This window comes from Polypterus senegalus, chromosome 5 (assembly GCF_016835505.1).
Source record: "Polypterus senegalus isolate Bchr_013 chromosome 5, ASM1683550v1, whole genome shotgun sequence".
Classification (NCBI taxonomy): domain Eukaryota; kingdom Metazoa; phylum Chordata; class Cladistia; order Polypteriformes; family Polypteridae; genus Polypterus; species Polypterus senegalus.
The window spans coordinates 169,521,888-169,541,974 of NC_053158.1; the positions used below are offsets into that span (position 1 = coordinate 169,521,888).

Sequence of the window (20,087 nt, forward strand, 5' to 3'; positions counted from 1 at the left end):
CCAATTTATGGCCAGCCAAGTTGAGACAATTTGTATATAAGGCCAATGTTACCTTTAACTTTTTTTCTGATGTGCGCGTCTGAATAACAGATGAGTTGGTACTTTACTTTTACAAACGATTTCTTCATTTCCACTACACTACCTGACCTTGCCCCTGTGAAGTATTAAGCTTTCCTCGCAAAGCACCAAAAAATGAACGATTTTTCCTTGTGCTGTAATGAACAAAACAAACATGTAAATAACAAGCGTGTGGGATTCCCTCATTAAGTATCAAATGATCATTTTAAAGCACTAAAACATCAACGACAAGTGGTTTCTCCATAGAGTTCTTGGAGCACAGCTGTCCTGCACTTCCAAACTGCAGCACAGGAGAACTAGCGAGAGGCATGATAACAGCTTAGCAGCATTTCTAAAGTGGTGCACAGCACCCTGAAAGACGGCTACTGAGGCTGGAATATTGGTTTTTGCCACTCTAGTACCTGCAGTTGGTGTATGTGTTATGGTGACCGACACCAGACCCACAAAGCCTCAGTTGCAATGACCTGCACATATTGTGACTAACATATGGCCAATCTGACATACAGCCAAATGGCCATTTAAAAATGGAGTCATAAGTCAGCACATTACTGTACACACCGAATGTAGACTACAGAGAATTATTGCTCAATGTATTTGTATTAGTTCCTAGTATGAGCGCTAATAAATTTATGGCTAGGAACTTCAAAACTGTAACAAACCCAGATTAGATAGGTCTATCACAGCCACAACTATAACATCCTAAACTTCACAGTTTATTACAGGTCACATTCTTACTGACCCATGAAAATTTTTATAACCAAAGTAGACAGAATATTCTTTAATTTCATAAGTACATCAGTCACTCAATGAATTCATTTTCTTTTCTCCCATATATGCTTTGCTTTGTTCCTAGAAACTAAAATATGTAATGTTCATATCCATCTCTTTTCAATATCTAAACTGAGGTACTATCAATATTTAAACTGCTGAATGTACTAAATTCTGCCAAACTGTTTCTTGATAATAACTTGTTTTGCTGGCATGTTTTTTAAAGAAACTTAAAAAAATTTATTTTTTCTTTCGAGAAAACTACCAAATTAACAAACAATACTTAACGAAAATTTTAAAGTAATGTGTGTCATTTCAGCTGGCAATTAAGATGCAGCCTGCACATGAAACTGCATATTGACTTAGCTAAAATAAGCATTGCTGACATTGTGATGGCTGCATAAAACAATTACTGTAAAGTATTATGATAACATAAGGAAAATCAATAATATGGCAGCTATTTTGCACCATATGTAATAGCAGAAAGGGTCAGTCAGTCAGTGGGTCAACAGACAGACAGATAGATTGATTTAGTGCATGTAGAGATTGCAGTGTTACAGTAACTGACACATATTAACACTTTTGGAGATCATATTTCCTGTTGTTCATATCATTTAGTTCTGGGTTGCAGACTTTAAAAGGACCATTCATTTCAGAGGAATTAACAACTTCTGTACCTAAATGGGACATATCTCATCATCAATCAAAAAAGTCTGCAAGCAGTAGTAAGGTGTTTTTTGCCAATGTTTTATCCATTCCCCAGAGCTATCTGCTAGTTCATACCAGTGAGATTGCTTTGTTTCTTTCTTCCTCTTCAGGAGAGACACATTTAGACTGGGTCATCTATATTGTTTCATCTTAAAGAAATGACAGCTTCCATCCACTTGTCATCCATTTCCATGATTGTACATAACACTGAACTACGTGTGTGCTTTGTTTCCTGTTATTTACGATGTATTCCATTAAGGAAAAGTAGGATTATATTAAATTGCTTTTTCCCCCTCTTTTGTTTATTTGTTAACACACTGTGTATTTATGCATGCTTAACATCAGAGTTTGGGAAAGGATTACATACTACTTATTTCTCAATTTAAACATAAATAACACAAAATACACATAAAGTATTATTCACTTAGCACTTTTATTGCTTACCTCATTTGGTAAATTTATATTTGACTGGTAAAATTGTTTGTGGGTAGTAAAACATTTGAAAAGTAAAGTAAGTACAGTTTGGCATTTTCTGAGTATGAACTTTGCTCAAGCACCAGTTTGAGCATGGAGCTAGGCAAAACTCTTATGTCAGCTGGGTTATTATAAAAAGTAATCCTTACAACTGTGCAACACTTGTCCAGCAAATGACATGCTTAAATAGACAGGCTAATTTTTGTTTTCAATATTACTAACTTTATTTTCTTACTTAGTATATAATTTCTCATTTATATGTACAAGTAAAAAAAGTGTGAATAAATGAAATTGTTCCTCCCACTTGTGTGCATTGCATGGCACTGGGGCAACCTAGTGAGCAATAACTGTTTTTTTCTGATGTGGAGAAAAATCTCTTAACATTTATGCACATGCTACATTTTTTGCAATTACTTTAATTTAAATTAATAGATTCAATTTATTATATTTACTATTAATTTATTTTTATTATAAACATAACTTATAAAACATGAAAAATATGGCACTAACAGGCAGTACACTTTCTTTTATAATGTATGAAGTCTAAAACTCAGCAACAGCAAGCGCATAGGGGACCAAAAAGCAGCAGTACTTAATCAATCTAAACGTAAGAATTATTTATATAGGTGACTGCATAGCAAACAAACATAAGGCATTGAAATACTGTATAAACAGTGTGTAAAATATACAGTATAAACAAATCTCAACCTTAATGAACATAATGTTTTTGCAAATGTGATCAGAACAGCCAAACAGGGTAAATAAAAGAAAAGTACAATATTTTTTATTGCCATTATAGTTACTGTATGTTCATTTGCATGTTTAAATTAGATAAATGTTTTCTTTCTACCTGGAACTTATACATTTACACAATGTTAAGCAATGCATATTTTTGGCCCATCACTTATATCACCTTTACTTTAATTGATTATAACATGTACAAGTAATGCTTAACTAAGCTGACTGATGGAAATGCTAGTCAATAACTAAAACATGCTTTTTACCCCAATAGTTAATTAATATTAATATTAATATATATCAGTTAATGCAATGGAAAATACTATATTTTATAATGAAAATAATAAGCACACAGAAATACATTTTTAAAAAAAGGTGCACCGCCTCACCTGCAACATAAGCCTAGCATCCTCTTTATCTGAAACAAACATATTTGTTTATCAGGACCTGTTAGCTGTTTTACAAACTGGATGTTTGACTTTACCAAATTCTGACACATCCATACCTAATGCAAAAAGAAAGCAAATGAAAACAGAAAATACATTTTAAAAATTCTCTGACAACTCCACTTGCAGGATTACAACATATTTTATGTTCCCTGGTGGTCAAGAAATGTCTTAACATTACTAATCTTCCTGTTTAATTTAATTTTACAGATTCAGGTTTATAATGCATATGTGATCTAACCATAATGTTACTAATGTTAAAAGCTGAACTGCATTCTTGTGTTTTGCAATCATGCTAGTTTTAGGAAAAATATAAACTATAAAAATATAATACAAAGATATATCCTTCAAAACAAGAGAAAGTTTGATTAACTAGAAAATAGTCACTAAAAAGACTGTTTTCTTTTATTTTAGTTTACTCTTGACAAACATTTCTACATTAGTATATGTATTCCTCCTGTAAGACAATGGTGAAGTAGCAAATTGTCAACTCAATACTCACTTAACAAACTAAGTGACTTATTCACAACACTACACTTAAAATTATTTTTAGGCCTAACTTGGATCCTCGTCACTATTACTATGTGGTATTGCAAAATTTGAATATTGTGCAGATGTCTATATATGTTAAAAATATCAAAAAAACAGTGTTCATTAAAGTTTTGTCAACACTTAAAACAGAAATGTCAAAATTATTTGTAAAATATCTTACCAATCTAGCTGAATCTTCACTTTGTCTGTAAAAAAACAGAAGTTGTCGTACTAAAAGACTCAAATTAGCTCCATCACTGATGGAAAATCCTCCTCCTCCTGACTGTGCTAAGCGCACAAAATGATCAAATTCGCTTCTTTGGATGGCATACTAAAACACAGAATAAAAATGATACATCATAAAAATAAATAAATAAAAAAGGCAAGACATTTACTGATTCAAAAACCTGCCAGCTTAATCAAAGAATTAAAAATGAAAAAAATATGGATTTAGGAACAAATCAAGACACACTCCTTGCTCTAAGCTGCCCCACTCACTGACTACTTTAGTAGAATCCAAGTCTCTGCATTTGTCTGTAAGTAGAAGCTTTAAAATTTTGCAAAGAATATTAATTGATGTCTAGGTTGTTAACCTTTGTTATATGACAGCTCCTACCCTAGTTCAAATGAATTTAAAGGTATGTCAAAAACATTGCATTTCAAAATGTGATTTAACACAGATAGGAAACAAGGTGTAGTCTGTTAAAGTTCATATCATTTACTTCTTGCCAAGCAGTTGAATTTCTGTGTACATTGCAGTATGTATTAATATGTAGAAAGAACACTAAATTTACTATGAGACAGCAACATCTATGTGACACGAAAATGTTTATCCCAGATTGTTTTTGCTAACTAGATCCATTTTTTATTTTCTTCTCAACAGTTTTGGTTAAAAATTTGCTTCTTTAATGGTTACACATGAACCGCAAAATCCTTACTTTACTAGCCCTTACTTGACTGTAAAACCATTTATACTCATACATTTTAGACACTGTTTAAATTTGTTAATGCCTGTAGTGGAAAAATTAAACAAACAAATAAGAATTTTCATGTTTAACCCCAAAGGTATACAATGGATTGGTATACTCTTTAATGCTTCATTCTGCATTTGTATCTTGGAAAATTTCAATTTTAGGGTGCACTTTGACTTATAAGAAAAAACCAATCACAACATAACTAAAAATTAACAGGCAAAAGTTGAAAAGGCTCACATGAAATGAATATTAGAAACAGCAGTTGTTAGCAGCTTTCAGAAATTTCAACAATACTTTTGGTGCTTGACTAAATTGCACCAATTCCTGGTGGAGCAATACCTGATAAGGTAACCTTTAGCACTGCCTTAACTCAAAGCTTATGTCCCAGCAAGAAAAAAAGGATAACAGGGTTCTGTATTTTCAAATGTCACTACAAGCAAGTGAAAGGGCCATGGTCATTGTCATGTAGTAGACAGGCTTGTCATGTACCTCCTTTGTCAGACACTATTTAATAAGACACTACACTGTCTCCTGACTGCAGGCAATCTTTCAATGGACCCAGATGTCCAAGATTCGTTTGACTGAGTCACCACACCTGTACAAGACAGACATATCAGACTGGTCCATCTGAAAGTTCATTTCAAGTCTTCCACCATTACTGTTCATGAAAATTCCAGCAGACACAATGCAAACATAACCGACAGAAAATTGAGGGACATACAGCTGGATGTGCAACAATAAAACTTGTCACATGCCATAAGGTTGCATCTAATAGAAATTGGACCCTACAGCAAGGCTAGGCCAAACATAGCTGCTGTGGTCACAAGTGTTCTGAGAACTGCTGTTGTGTAAGTGATGCCTTGGCCTGCCTTCTATCCTGACCCTAACCTCATAAAACACTTTTGGGGGGCCTTTGATCAAAACATTGTAATTTCAGAAGCAATGGTTGAAATATCATTCCAACAAGTAGTGTGTTTCTTTTTTCATAAGTATATGCGTTTGTGTGTGTATATTTTTTCAAACATACAGTGGCTTGCAAAAGTATTCGGTATGCGGAAGCATTAATGGTTTTTTTCAGTGTTTGTCTGTGTGCCTTTATTTTCAGTGGCAACATGAAGGACATTTGCTTTAGGTTTTAATAATTTTTAGCTGATTTTTTTTTTTTTTTGCAATTCGGTTTAAGAACACTTCCAAACTTCATATGTAGCCAGTTTGCTATAAAATAATTGTAAATGAAATACGTTCTTATAAAAAGAAATGTAACACACACGTAAAATGTTATTACTAAAACATATATCAATAAAATACAGTGGCTTGCAAAAGTATTCGGCCCCCCCTTGAACTTTTCCACATTTTGTCACAATACAGCCACAAACATGAATCAATTTCATTGGAATTCCACGTGAAAGACCAATACAAAGTGGTGTACACTTGAGAAGTGGAACGAAAATCATACATGATTCCAAACATTTTTTACAAATAAATAACTGAAAAGTGGGGTGTGCGTAATTATTCAGCCCCCTGAGTCAATACTTTCGAGAACCACCTTTTGCTGCAATTGCAGCTGCCAGTCTTTTAGGGTATGTCTCTACCAGCTTTGCACATCTAGAGACTGAAATCCTTGCCCATTCTTCTTTGCAAAACAGCTCCAGCTCAGTCAGATTAGATGGACAGCGTTTGTGAACAGCAGTTGTCAGATCTTGCCACAGATTCTCGATTGGATTTAGATCTGGACTTTGACTGAGCCATTCTAACACATGGATATGTTTTGTTTTAAACCATTCCATGTTTGCCCTTGCTTTATGTTTAGGGTCGTTGTCCTGCTGGAAGGTGAACCTCCGCCAAAGTCTCAAGTCTTTTGCAGACTCCAAGAGGTTTTCTTCCAAGACTGCCCTGTATTTGGCTCCATCCATCTTCCCATCAACTCTGACCAGCTTCCCTGTCCCTGCTGAAGAGAAGCACCCTCAGAGCATGATGCTGCCACCACCATATTTGACAGTGGGGATGCTGTGTTCCGAGTGATGTGTAGTGTTAGTTTTCCGCCACACATAGCGTTTTGCATTTTGGCCAAAAAGTTCCATTTTGGTCTCATCTGACCAGAGCACCTTCTTCCACATGTTTGCTGTGTTCCCCACATGGCTTGTGGCAAACTGCAAACGGGACTTCTTATGGTTTTCTGTTAACAATGGCTTTCTTCTTGCCACTCTTCCATAAAGGCCAACTTTGTGCAGTGCACGACTAATAGTTGTCCTATGGACAGATTCCCCCACCTGAGCTGTAGATCTCTGCAGGTCGTCCAGAGTCACCATGGGCCTCTTGGCTGCATTTCTGATCAGCGCTCTCCTTGTTCGGCCTGTGAGTTTAGGTGGACGGCCTTGTCTTAGTAGGTTTACAGTTGTGCCATACTCCTACCATTTCTGAATGATCGCTTGAACAGTGCTCCATGGGATGTTCAAGGCTTTGGAAATCTTTTTGTAGTCTAAGCCTGCTTTAAATTTCTCAATAACTTTATCCCTGACCTGTCTGGTGTGTTCTTTGGACTTCATGGTGTTGTTGCTCCCAATATTCTCTTAGACAACCTTTGAGGCCGTCACAGAGCAGCTGTATTTGTACTGACATTAGATTACACACAGGTGCACTCTATTTAGTCATTAGCACTCATCAGGCAATGTCTATGGGCAACTGACTGCACTCAGACCAAAGGGGGCTGAATAATTACGCACCTCACTTTGCAGTTATTTTTTTGTAAAAAATGTCTGGAATCATGTATGATTTTCGTTCCACTTCTCAAGTGTACACCACTTTGTATTGGTCTTTCACGTGGAATTCCAATGAAATTGATTCATGTTTGTGGCTGTAATGTGACAAAATGTGGAAAAGTTCAAGGGGGGGGGGCGAATACTTTTGCAAGCCACTGTATTTTATTGATATATGTTTTAGTAATAACTTTTTACGTGTGTGTGTTGCATTTCTTTTTATAAGAACGTATTTCATTTACAATTATTTTATAGCAAACTGGCTACATATGAAGTTTGGAAGTGTTCTTAAACTGAATTGCAAAAAAAAAAAAAAATCAGCTAAAAATTATTAAAACCTAAAGCAAATGTCCGTCATGTTGCCACTTAAAATAAAGGCACACAGACAAACACTGAAAAAAACCATTAATGCTTCCGCATACTGTATCATACATACCAAAAGACACAGAATATGCTTACCAAACACAGTGAGAAAGAAAATGTGAATTTATATAAGACTTAGGCCGGAGTTATACTTCACGTGACGCAACGCATGCTGTAGAGGACGCTCCTGCTACGCAAGCGTTGTAGTGTTTATACTTGCGCACATACTTTACATAAATCTGAAGGAATCCACCAGGTGGCAGTGCGAGATATTATCACGGTGAGAACAGGTTCGGCTTCTCTGTGTTGTGAATTGCCTAGAACACCCATTAAATTACGATGACACCTTACCGCAATATCTCTGACAAAGGATGTTTATTGATTAAATCCATCAATCCAGGGATGTGTCCATTCTAGCAAGCTTTGGGCACGAGTGAGAAACAATCCCTGGATGAGGCCTCAGCTCATCGCAAGGTGAATACAAGCACACACATACACTAGCGTCATTTTAGCGGCACCAAATCCCCAAATCTGCATATCTTTGGAAGGAAATCGGAGCACAGTGTGGAATACAAGCAGGAAATACCAGCAACATAACTCCCTGCGAGACAGCAATGCCACCGCCCCTCCACCATGTCACCCCCATGTGTGTAACTATTCCCGCCATGTGTGTAATTATTAACAGTATTCATTATTTAAACGAAATTATATGTAAAATGTAACATACACACTTTAATGCATTTCATCATGAAAGTGATATCAAGTATAAATCTAAAGATTCTAAATGTGCAGAGAGTTGGAATATCATACATTTAATTTGTACTGTGTGGTGATCCATTGCTGCTTGCCGCTGCTGTCAGATCCAAGAAGCTCGTAGCGATTAAAAATTGGGATGACGTTTACAATGGTCTGCTTTAATGATAAACTACGAGGTTAAAGTGGACATTTCGAGATTAAAGCCGAAATTTCCCCTTTAATCACAAAATACACGTTTTCACCGTGTCCTTTATTTTTTTCTCATTGGGCTCAAATACAGCGCTATACATTATGTTGCTGTTGTGAAGTTGTAAAAAAAAAAAAAAAAAAAAAGACGGCATAAAAGATGGTATGTGAGACTATTAAAATGTATCAGTCATTACGATTGGGAATATGCGACGCTTGAATATAAAAGCACCATGAATGAATCTGTATTTCAGCATTTTGCTTTACCACTTTGAACCATTCATCAAACAGCAAAGCGCGCACATCGATCCCCAAAGGGTCTCCATAGAGGCTTGCTGTCACATGTAGATAGTAAACAGAGACTCTGACGTCACGTTCCGACTTTTAGCACACTGCGCCCCCCGACTTTTTGCTGGTACTGCAACTCGCGCACGCGTCGTGTTAATTTCTGAGGAATGATCGCTGGGAACGCGTGGCAGCCATGATGCAGGCACGTACATGTTCTGAGCGTGAAGTATAAATCGGCCCTTAAGCAAAATCAGAAGGAAGTTTTCATATATCTTTTTTACACACCTCCACTTACGTTAAATAAACCCAAAAGATACACACCTCAGTCTGAAAGGTTCTAATAAAATTAGTTAAAAAAACTGTGCTTGTATAAAATTGTAGAAACCATGGCAACATGAATTTATGTATCAGAACTAGATCAGAATCGGATTCACTTTATTGCAAGCATGTGAAACATACCAGAATTCACTTTGGTTAGGTGCAAAACATGGGATACAAGACATACTAACTCAAGACCACACAATATAAAACCACCATTAAACTGACTCTGTACAAATCACTATATAAATACAACAATTTCTCAAACAAAACATTTACAAATTTTAATAGTTAACTCAAACAAATGGAAACGCTATATAAAATAATATAGATATCAAATAGTAAAAGATGAACAAGTATGAAGTATTTACAAATAGACAAACAGCGGAGTTACCAAGTATATATTTTGTAAAAATAAGAATTTATTTAGGATCTGAATAATTTGAGAAAAGAAGCTGCGGAGATGGCGTGCAGTTCGGGTCATAATAGACCTGGTACCTCCTCTCTGATGGCAATTTAATGAAGAGATGGCTGCTAGGGTGGGTGGAGTCAGCTGCAATCTTTCCTACTCTCTTTTTCGCTCTGGCAATGAACAAATCTTTTAATGCTGGGAGACAACAGCCAATGATTTTCTCAGCTGAACAAATCACGGGCTGTAACTGAGTCTTAGAAAGAAATGAAGCAGAAGGAAAACAGACAATGATGGAGGAGGAAACCATATTCTCAATGATGACTGAGTAAATTTTAACAATATCTGCCTTAATGTGCCAAGTTCCAAAGGAGACTGAATTTCCAACTAGGAGCACATGAATATTTTAGATTAGAGATGATCATGTGCTATTTTTATAAGAAATACTAGGACAATACAATCATGCCAAAACAATTTAGCACTTATTTATCTGCTCTTACCTATAACAATATAGAGGCATTTTGTACCTTTTTCCATTCAGTTATTTGCTAGGAATGTGTACTGATAATAAAATATCAATGCTTTAAAAAGCTGTGAGTGTACAAAAGTGCCTACAGATTTTGATTTTGAAGATAGTATTGGAGTAGAATGGTGGAAAGAACCAATGTCTGCAAATACAGCTAAGATTTTACTTTGAGATATCTATATCATACTAAAAAATCATAGAGAACTTTTAACAACTGCATAGTTCTGCCTTAAATACTTTGGAGTTATCATGTAAACAGCAAAATATTTCACCCATGTGTTTAGCAGGTCTTCAAGAAGAAATTTTGACATTTTAGGAAAATGTAGATAAATCAAATATCACTAATTCATCTCTCAAACTTTGAGATAAGAATCATCTGTGTGTGGTGTAGCGGGTCCACAGCTCACGACAAAAGGGACACTTAAATAAATAATCACCGCGCTCGCGGCTTGGTGAGGGGGCGTGGTGGTTGTGTGGCTGAAGCAGTTCTCGGGGTGATTCGCGATGTGGGCATTTGTCACCTAAGTGCACAGGTGGGAAACCGTCCGCATCCGTGATTGTTCCTGGGGCCACTGATTTGTCACAGCTGCCATGCCATGCCCAGAAAGAGAGACAAAGAAAGATGGAGGTTGTTGGAGAACAGGAAGCAGTGTGGCAAGAAAGCTGGTGCGAGCGAACGAGTGAGTGCAGGCTCACAGGTAGGCAGCTGGAAGGTGAGCTCCAAAAGGGCGTTTGGCCAACACTTGGTGGGGGCAGAAGGAAGCGGTCGCTCCAGCTGAGTGAGCAAGGAGCTGGAGTGACCAGCTGAAGGACGACAGGCCTTGTAAGGCCGTGAAGGCAGCAGGAGTCGGGAGGCTTGGTTGGTGAAGTCCTTGATGTGAGCGTCCTGGTCGTCAAGGAAACCAAGTCTCAGTCTCGGGTGAATCTGCGACCAAAGCCAGGGATCGGGAAGCCTCCAGACCAGTCGAGGGGAGGAAAGGTCAGCTGCTGAGAGGGTGACTCTTCTGTTGCGGGGCCCAGACGGGAGAAGCAGGAGAGCCACCAGGGTAAAAGAAGCACCAGGCTTTGTGTTAAGGATTGTTTCCTGCATTGTGTTTTAACCTTGTTTTTCTATTTATTGGTTTTTACCTCCATTTCACAACAGATTTTATGGATTATTTATTTGATGATTTTGGAAGACAGTGCACTTTAATTTGAACATTGTTTTTTTGTTGATTGTTTTAATAAAAGCACTTTACATGTTTGCACCATCCCCTTGCTTTGTTGTGCCTCACTGCTAAGCTCATCGGTAACATTACCGACGGTGTAGGGTTCAAGGACTCCCGGACAGACGATGGGACAATGTATCGAACCAGCATCGTCACGCTGTGGATGACAGATCTGTTAACTTACAAGTGTGCTGTGCAGCTGGAGAAGGTGCTGTTACACTGTATATAGAAATGAAATTATAGGCATGCTCCGATCTACATCCTTAGTTCACCTCAGCTGTGACTGTAAAGTTCAGTACATTTTCTAACAGCGAATAGTGTACTACAGCTTATACAAGTTACATTAAATACTCAATTTAACATTTATTGCACACTTTAAAAAGTTTTTATTTTTGAACCCATGTGATACTATGCAGAGTGCCACTAATGAAGAAATACAAAGCTTTGCATTCTTCATTATGTTTACTTTCAGCTGTATCTATCCTTTGATTTGCAGCAATACATTCTTTAGAATTAAGTTTTCTGTCAATAGTCAATGCAGATTTTAAAGGATAACAACAGTTGTTGGTATTATGATAGAATAAATTTGTATTCCAGATAGTAAGGGACTGTATTTTCTCTAAATATCTAATGACATTTCTTCCCTTTGCATAGCTGGGAAACTTGATAGATTTCATGTTTCATGCACCTAATCCTTACGTAGTGTTAATTTATTTAATATGATCTTATGTCTTGCAAATTTAAGATGAGTGAGAAACACTTACTTGCTGTTTTCTATCCTTGTATCCTCGTATATATGACTGAATGATTATTGCATTTTTTAGCCTTCGTCTTTCATCCTAATACCAAAAGAAATACAAACACATCAGTATATTTAATGCTTTGAACATTCAAGTTTGAACAAAACTGACGTTCTTAACACCAATTAAAACCAGGTTTATGTGATTACATTTAAATTGCATAATAAACTGAAGTGGAGGCTAGGAAAATAGATATTTCCATTATTATGTGTTGTGCAAAAACACGCTGATTTAGAAAGGAACTCAAGTGGTAATATTTTCTAATACTAAATTCCAGCAAAAAGTAAACAAGTTTTACTCTTGGAATCTTCATTATAAATATCAATTATGTTTTTACCTCCCTCTTTTTTCGTTCCTCTTGTGTCCGATGCAGAAGTGAAGCTTTTTCTTCCTACAAAGCAAAAAGCAGGAATCAAACTTACCAATGACCAGATTTAGCTGACATTTATTTGTTTTAAATAATACACAATAATAGTCGAAATTTTACCTTTTGCAAATGTTTAAAAGGGTACTGTAATAATATCTTAATTTGAGAAAGCCCAATTGTTAATGATATTGCAGACTAAAAACAGCAATTTAATTAATTTTAGATAACTGCATTGTCAGCACACTTTTCATCCAGGAAGGTTAATGAAGGGGTTACATCTAAAAGTTTTAAATTTGAAACACATGTATTAACAATAATCTACTAAATGTGCATGTAACTTTAAAGAGTTTTATCCAATAAACAGGAGGAAAAAGCAGGACATTAAAATGAATAACAAAGCCAATATTTTACCACATAAAGAGGACAATAGCAAATACAACCTGTAAATTTTTCTTCATAATAATATACAAGCTGATCTTATCAATTATTTTCTTTGAAAATTGTCACAGACAACAGCATTGTAGGTATTATTTAAAATATTAACATCTAAAATGTTACTTATCAGGATATCAGCTTACTAAAAGCAATATGTTGGCTTGAAAGAATGGCAGATATTTAGAGTAAAACAAATATTTTTGAGCTAGGTGTCCTATATACATAAAATAATTAATTATGACATGTCCAAGCCTCCTTTTATAAACAGACAATAAAATAATCGTTCATGAAAAACAATAAACTTAATGAAAAAAATGTCCTCTATAACACAGTTCAGAACTAAAAATAGAAATACATACATGAAATGTATTTATAATGCAGTGCTTTCTTTATTTAACGAAGAAAGAGCTAAGGATGCTTCCTTTTGCTTGGTATTCACATTTTACACTATTAATATTTCCTAACAGATTATTAACAGGCTGGTAAAAATTCTTGATTTTGGAATTCAGAACAAAAATAGTTTATAATTAGCAATACTATACTTGTCACTCACTTTCTCAAAAGGAAACAGCAAAAAAAAATTAAAATGCAATGTGTCCTTTAAAATCCAAAACACTACAAAAGGCAATCATTTTTAACCATATACTTATGTATTTCCCAGTTTGAAAGAAACAATAAACAGTGCAAAAATAAATTAAAGCAAAAACAAAAACAGAGTTAAAAGTCGAATACAGTATTTACCTTCCGACTTGCACCTCCAAGGGAAACTTTAGGTCGAGTTTTAAAGTCTCCTTCAAAGCTAAACATCTCTGCAATTTTTCATTGAGCAAAAATTATTGATAAATAAATATAAAGACCTAAAATAAAGAAAAAAAAAAGTTAAGACACTGAAAAGGTGATTTTAACAGAAGACTATGGAATATATATGATGAAATTCAAGTAATCAGCAAAAGGAATTGCAAACAGAAAAATCAATAAATAAATCAGTCCTGCTTGCTTTAATAAGAACACTGTATTATGATCATGTAGCACTGTCATTATGCTGGTGTTAAAGCTTTTATTAAATGTTTCCTTCGAATACTTGCAACTAATAAAATTTGCATTTTAAAACATTTTGCAGTATATAACAGTAGATAGTAAATTAAATTAAAAGGGTCTTGACATATGCTGCTTTTTAACTGTCAGAAAATACAGGGACAAACATTTGCATTTTAATTACCTGTCCTGCAACTTTGTAGATATAAAAGCAAGTTTCAGAAGAAAATGGAATGAATGAATGCTAACAGATACTTTGAAAGCAATCAGGCAATGGGCCTTCTAGTTCTTCACATCTTCACTGACATCAACAGTGTCACAAGGACAGGAAGATGGGTGGCACTGGTGCCTTCAGAAAAAAAATATACTTATCTACAGAAGTGGACAAATTTGTTGGTATACCTCCACAAAAAAAAGAAGAAACAACAATTGTCTGTGAAATAACTTAAGACTTACAAAATGCAATTGGCACACATCATTGTTTATTCAGTATTCAACAAAAATCAGACTTTGCTTTAGAGTTATTTAACAGAATATTTAAAATCCATCCATCCATCCTCTTCCACTTCCGCTTATCCGAGGTCGGGTCGCGGGGGTAGCAGCTTAAGCAGAGAGGCCCAGACTTCCCTCTCCCCGGCCACTTCTTCCAGCTCTTCCGGGAGAATCCCATGCTCCCAGGCCAGCCGGGAGACATAGTCCCTCCAGCGTGTCCTGGGTCTTCCCCGGGCCTCCTCCTGGTTGGACGTGCCCGGAACACCTCACCAGGGAGGCGTCCAGGAGGCATCCTGATCAGATGCCCGAGTCACCTCATCTGACTCCTCTCGATGCGGAGGAGCAGCGGATCTACTCTGAGCCCCTCCTGGATAACTGAGCTTCTCACCCTATCTTTAAGGGAAAGCCCAGACACCCTGCGGAGGAAACTCATTTCAGCCGCTTGTATTCGCGATCTCGTTCTTTCGGTCACTACCCACAGCTCATGACCATAGGTGAGGGTAGGAGCGTAGATCGACTGGTAAATTGAGAGCTTTGCCTTACGGCTCAGCTCCTTTTTCACCACGACAGATCGATGCAGAGCCCGCATCACTGCGGATGCCGCACCGATCCGCCTGTCGATCTCACGCTCCATTCTTCCCTCACTCGTGAACAAGACCCCGAGATACTTGAACTCCTCCACTTGTATTTAAAATAATAACACAAATAAAAATGGCATGAGCAAATATGATGGGACCCTTAACTTAATATATTTTGCACAACCTTTAGAGGAAATCACTTCAAACAAGTGATTCCTATAGCTCTCAATGAGACTTCTGCACCTGTCAATAGGTAGTATGGCCAACTCTTCCTGAACAAAGTGCTCCAGCTGTGTCAGGTTTGAAGGATGCCTTCTCCACACTGCATGTTTCAGTTCCTTCCATTGGTGTTCAATAGGATTCAAATCAGGATTCATACAAGGCCACTTTAGAATAGTCCAATGTTTTACTCTAAGCAATTCTGCTGTGCTTTTAGCTGTGTGATTTGTGTCATTATGCTTTTGGAGAACTCAGATGGAGCTTTCTGACACTGGACAGAATGTTTCTCTCCAGAATATCTTGATAGTCTTGAGATGTCATTGTTCCCTACAACAACTCAAGGCACCCTCTGCCACATTCAGCAAAGTAGCCCCAAAAATAAACCAAGCATCCTCCTTCAAATTAGGTATAGTATGTTGTTCTTTTCTTTGAAAGCTTCATTTTTTTCATCTGTGGCTATCTGTGGACATAGAGCTGAAGTGACTTGCCAAAAAGCTCCCGTTTTGTGTCATCTGTCCAAAGACCATTCTCCTGTCAATGGCATTCTAGCAACTCCCAGTTTGGCTTTTTAATGTTTTTCTTTCAACAGTGAAATCATCCTGGGTCTTCTTCCATTCACTAAAAAAGTGATGGATTGAGCAATCAGATGCTGATAAGCCTAGACTTTGGAGTTCAGCTTGTATCTCTTTGGATGCTGTCCTTGGCTTTTTGTCTACTATTCTCACTATTCGTCCGCCCATTCTGGGATAGGCTTTTCCCTTACAGCTGTGTCCAATTAGGTTGGCTACAGTCGCAAACTTCTTAATAATATTTGTAGCTACTGTCACCGGGACATCAAGTATCATGGAGTTGGTCTTGTAGCCTTTCAACATGTTTGTCTAAAATGTTCTTTTTGATCTCCTCAGATAGTTCTCTCCTTTGCTTCTGTTGGACCATGTTCAGTGTGTGACAAATGATGATAACAAACAGCAGAGGGACTACTTTTCTACATTTACATAGGCTGAATGACTGATTTCACGATTAGAAACATGTGTGATACTAACTAAAGAAAGCAGATAGTTTAAAGAAAATCACTCTAGTACAGTGGTGGCGAACCTATGGCACGCGTGCCAAAGGGGGCACTCAGAGCCCTCTCAGTGGGCACGCGCGCCGTTGCCTGAGCACATAGTTCGTTACTAAAAAAGCCAGAAGAATGCAGGGCCGGGCTGCTCCCCTCACCGCTCCCCCTCTTCACACGCCGGAGGACTTTTCTCACATCACCCGCCCCTCTGCCCAGCAGCCCAATGGGAGCGCTTCCTTCCTCTCCTGTCTGGGGTAATGCGGGCGGCACACATGCTGCTTGAGGGTGCGGCACGGACTGCAGCCTTTTGAGTCTGTGATTCCCGTGGTAGGGTTGGAGGGGATGTGGTATAGCGGGTCCACAGCTCAAAATTGAAAAGGCCAGTTTTAACAGATAATTGCCGCACTCGCGGCTTAAAGGGGGTTATGGTAGAGTGGCGGAGCGGTTTCCGGAGCTTTGTGATGCGGGCAGTCCTCGCTTAAGCGCACAGGTGAGGAGTCGTCCGCATTTGTAATTATTGCCGGGAGTTGCTAATCGCCACACCTGATCCACGACCCTGTAATATATAATGGAAGCTTTGGGGGCGGAGCTTAATAGGGAAGACTTGCGTGAAACACTTGAGAGGATCGAAGGGATGACAAAGGACAGCACAGCACAGTTAGTTATGAAAATGAAATCCTTAAAGTATGGAATTCTCTGCCAAATAATCTTAAGTCAATGAAGGCACTTGAGATTGCTTTCCTTACTTTGTTTGGAACATCTTATGCTTGTGCGCAGCTGTTTTCAGCTTTGAATTAAATCAAATCTGACACCAGAAACAGACTAACAGATGACCTGAGTGCTGCATGTGTTGCTCTCAAACTTACAAAGTATGAGCCAAGGTTAGACAAATTATCAGCATGCATACAACAGCAAAAAGCACATTAATTGTTCAAAAGCATACCGAATGCAAACTTTTACCTTTCAACAAAAAGTTGTTTGTATCATTGAAAGCTCTGTTATTATGTTTTTCTTTTAAGACAAAAGATGTTAATGTATGAGTTGCTTTTCTAAACTAAAAGCTCAGTAGATAGATAGACAGACAGAGCATCAGTATTGGCAGTTCAGTCCAATTTATCATCCAGCTGCACTCCCAGGTATTTATAGGTCTGCACCCTCTGCACACACTCACCTCTGATGATCACGGGGTCCATGAGGGGCCTGGGCCTCCTAAAATCCACCACCAGCTCCTTGGTTATGCTGGTGTTCAGTTTTAGGTGGAATTCAGGTTAAATTGCCATGTTGGCACTTTGCGATAAATAAGTGGGTTTTGGATTGCAGTTTGGGCACTTGGTTTCTAAATGGTTCGCCATCACTGCTCTAGTACAATAATTTATGATCTTCTCTAGGGATACCAAAAATGTGTTGAGGCCATTTTAGAATATCTTTGTAGAATAGGCAATAGGAAAACTATTTTTTAAAAAAATTACTACAAAATACAGAAAAATTATTTGTTTGCACATTTTTGACTTTGTAAAAGGATAATCACATTTATGGTTTTTGCCTTACTATTATATATTACCAATGCATTATAGACTGTCCAATGCAACAAATGGCTGTGCAAAAAAATTCTATGTTAAGTGTAACTTAGGAAGTATAAACATATACCATTTTCTTTGTAATTTAAAAAAAGTAATCACAGCATTAAACAACTATGAATTCACTGTTTTATGGTCACACTAAAAACAAAATATTAGCATGATGCATAATCCAAATTTGCAACACTGCAAAAAAAAGAAAGAGCATTAACAAAATAACTAACAAGTACAGTATCTAAACAAGTGAGTATGAATGAGTTATCTTTTTAAAATGTACCATCAAGTATTATTAGCAAAGCCACATTTTAAACAGCGATAAGAATGATCATTAGTCAACACTAAAGTAAAATTTAAAAGTATCCCAAATATCATCCTTGTGTACACAGCCTATTCAATGTGAATAGAGTATAGAAGGCATGGAAGAGTAGATGCTGAATCAGTTAAATTGGTACAGAGGGACTTAGACAGCATATAGGCTTGGGCAGATTTGTAGGAAGTGAACCGTAATGTAAGTAAATATAAGTTATTACACATATGAAGCAGAAATCTTATATTTGAATAATAAATGGGAAGTCTCAAACTGAAATTCGAAGTACATGTTTTGAGAAGGATCTAAGTCAGGGGCTCTCAAACTTGGTCCTGGGGACCCACTGTGGCTGCAGGTTTTTGTTCCAACCAGCTTCTGTTTTTAATTGGACTCCTGGGATAATTAAATGAACTGTTATTTCCCAGATTCCCTGTTTTATATAGAAATTTGAAAAATAGATTTGGTTAAAATATTAAAATATACTAAGCAGTTTATATTGGAATAATTTACTTTTCTCCTTTAAACAATATTTTCATCTTGATTTTCATTCTACTTTTCTAAGTGTTCTAATTGTTTAATTAATCCATTATTTACTAACTAGGAGAGCCTTCTCACTTCACTCGCCAGCCACTTCACGTCTCTGCCAAGGAGACGCAGTCGCTCCTCTGAAACCCCTTCTTAAACGGTAATACAATGGGAAACAAATAGTTTTTTTTTTTTTACCTCCTCTTTGCTCAATCAGCTGCTGGCTTGCTGTTGCTGCCGTGCCGCATGATCTACATCTCATGCAGCGCTTCAAACACTTAAAAGCCTGAACAGCAGCTGTCCTACTCTTTGTGTTTTATTTCCGCCCACAGGCGTGGTTAAATCTTTTGGCACAATGTTCTTGATATTTTTAGTTTATAATTTAAAAACGGAATAAGAATCTGAAAATCTAACAATATCACATTAAAGTTCGATAAATTCTGAAAAGAATGATACCAAACATATATATGTCTGCTCTACTCATTTTTAATTGTCATTATTAAGACACAATGAAGGGAGCAAACTGCACAGAGAAGGGACAACATATAATGAAAAGAGAGTTAAGCATTTAAATCCATGGGAAAAACAGAAATATTTCTTATAAATGTAAAAATCATGCTGCTGAGCTTTTCTGAATATAGAATAAGAGAACAAAAAAAAAATACCACCTAATTAAATGCAATCAGTGTAATCAGTTGTCACTGATTATGAATCTGGTTGGAACAAAAACCTAAAGCCAAGTGGGCCCCCAGGACTGATTTTGAAAATCCCTGATTAGGTCAGAGTGGACTTGTCGCTATTTATGGTGCACTAGCAAAATACCCGCGCTTCGCAGCGGAGAAGTAGTGTGTTAAAGAAGCAATGAAAAGAAAAGGAAACATTTTGAAAATAACGTAACCTGATTGTCAATGTAATTGCTTTGTCACTGTTGTGAGTGATGAGTGTTGTTGTCATATATATATATATTTACACACACACACATAAACATATATATATATATATATATACATATCTATACATATACACATATATACATACTGTACATATATATCTACATATATACAAACACATATATACACACATATACATACATACACACACATATACATATATATATATACACATATATACACACACACATATATAATCATATATATACATATAC

At 36.8% G+C, this 20,087-nt stretch overlaps 1 protein-coding gene across 1 annotated transcript in view; it reads right to left on the reverse strand.

Moving 5' to 3' along the window:
- Positions 1 to 20,087, reverse strand: part of ube3c (ubiquitin protein ligase E3C) — a 238,629-nt gene that overhangs the window by 183,371 nt on the left and 35,171 nt on the right. The window contains exons 2-6 of the mRNA XM_039753616.1: positions 13,871 to 13,986; positions 12,665 to 12,718; positions 12,292 to 12,366; positions 3,925 to 4,074; positions 3,156 to 3,271 (exon numbers count right to left, since the gene is read on the reverse strand). Coding sequence (XP_039609550.1) covers positions 3,156 to 3,271; positions 3,925 to 4,074; positions 12,292 to 12,366; positions 12,665 to 12,718; positions 13,871 to 13,936 — 461 coding nt within the window. The 5' untranslated portion in view covers positions 13,937 to 13,986. The remainder of the gene's footprint in view (positions 1 to 3,155; positions 3,272 to 3,924; positions 4,075 to 12,291; positions 12,367 to 12,664; positions 12,719 to 13,870; positions 13,987 to 20,087) is intronic.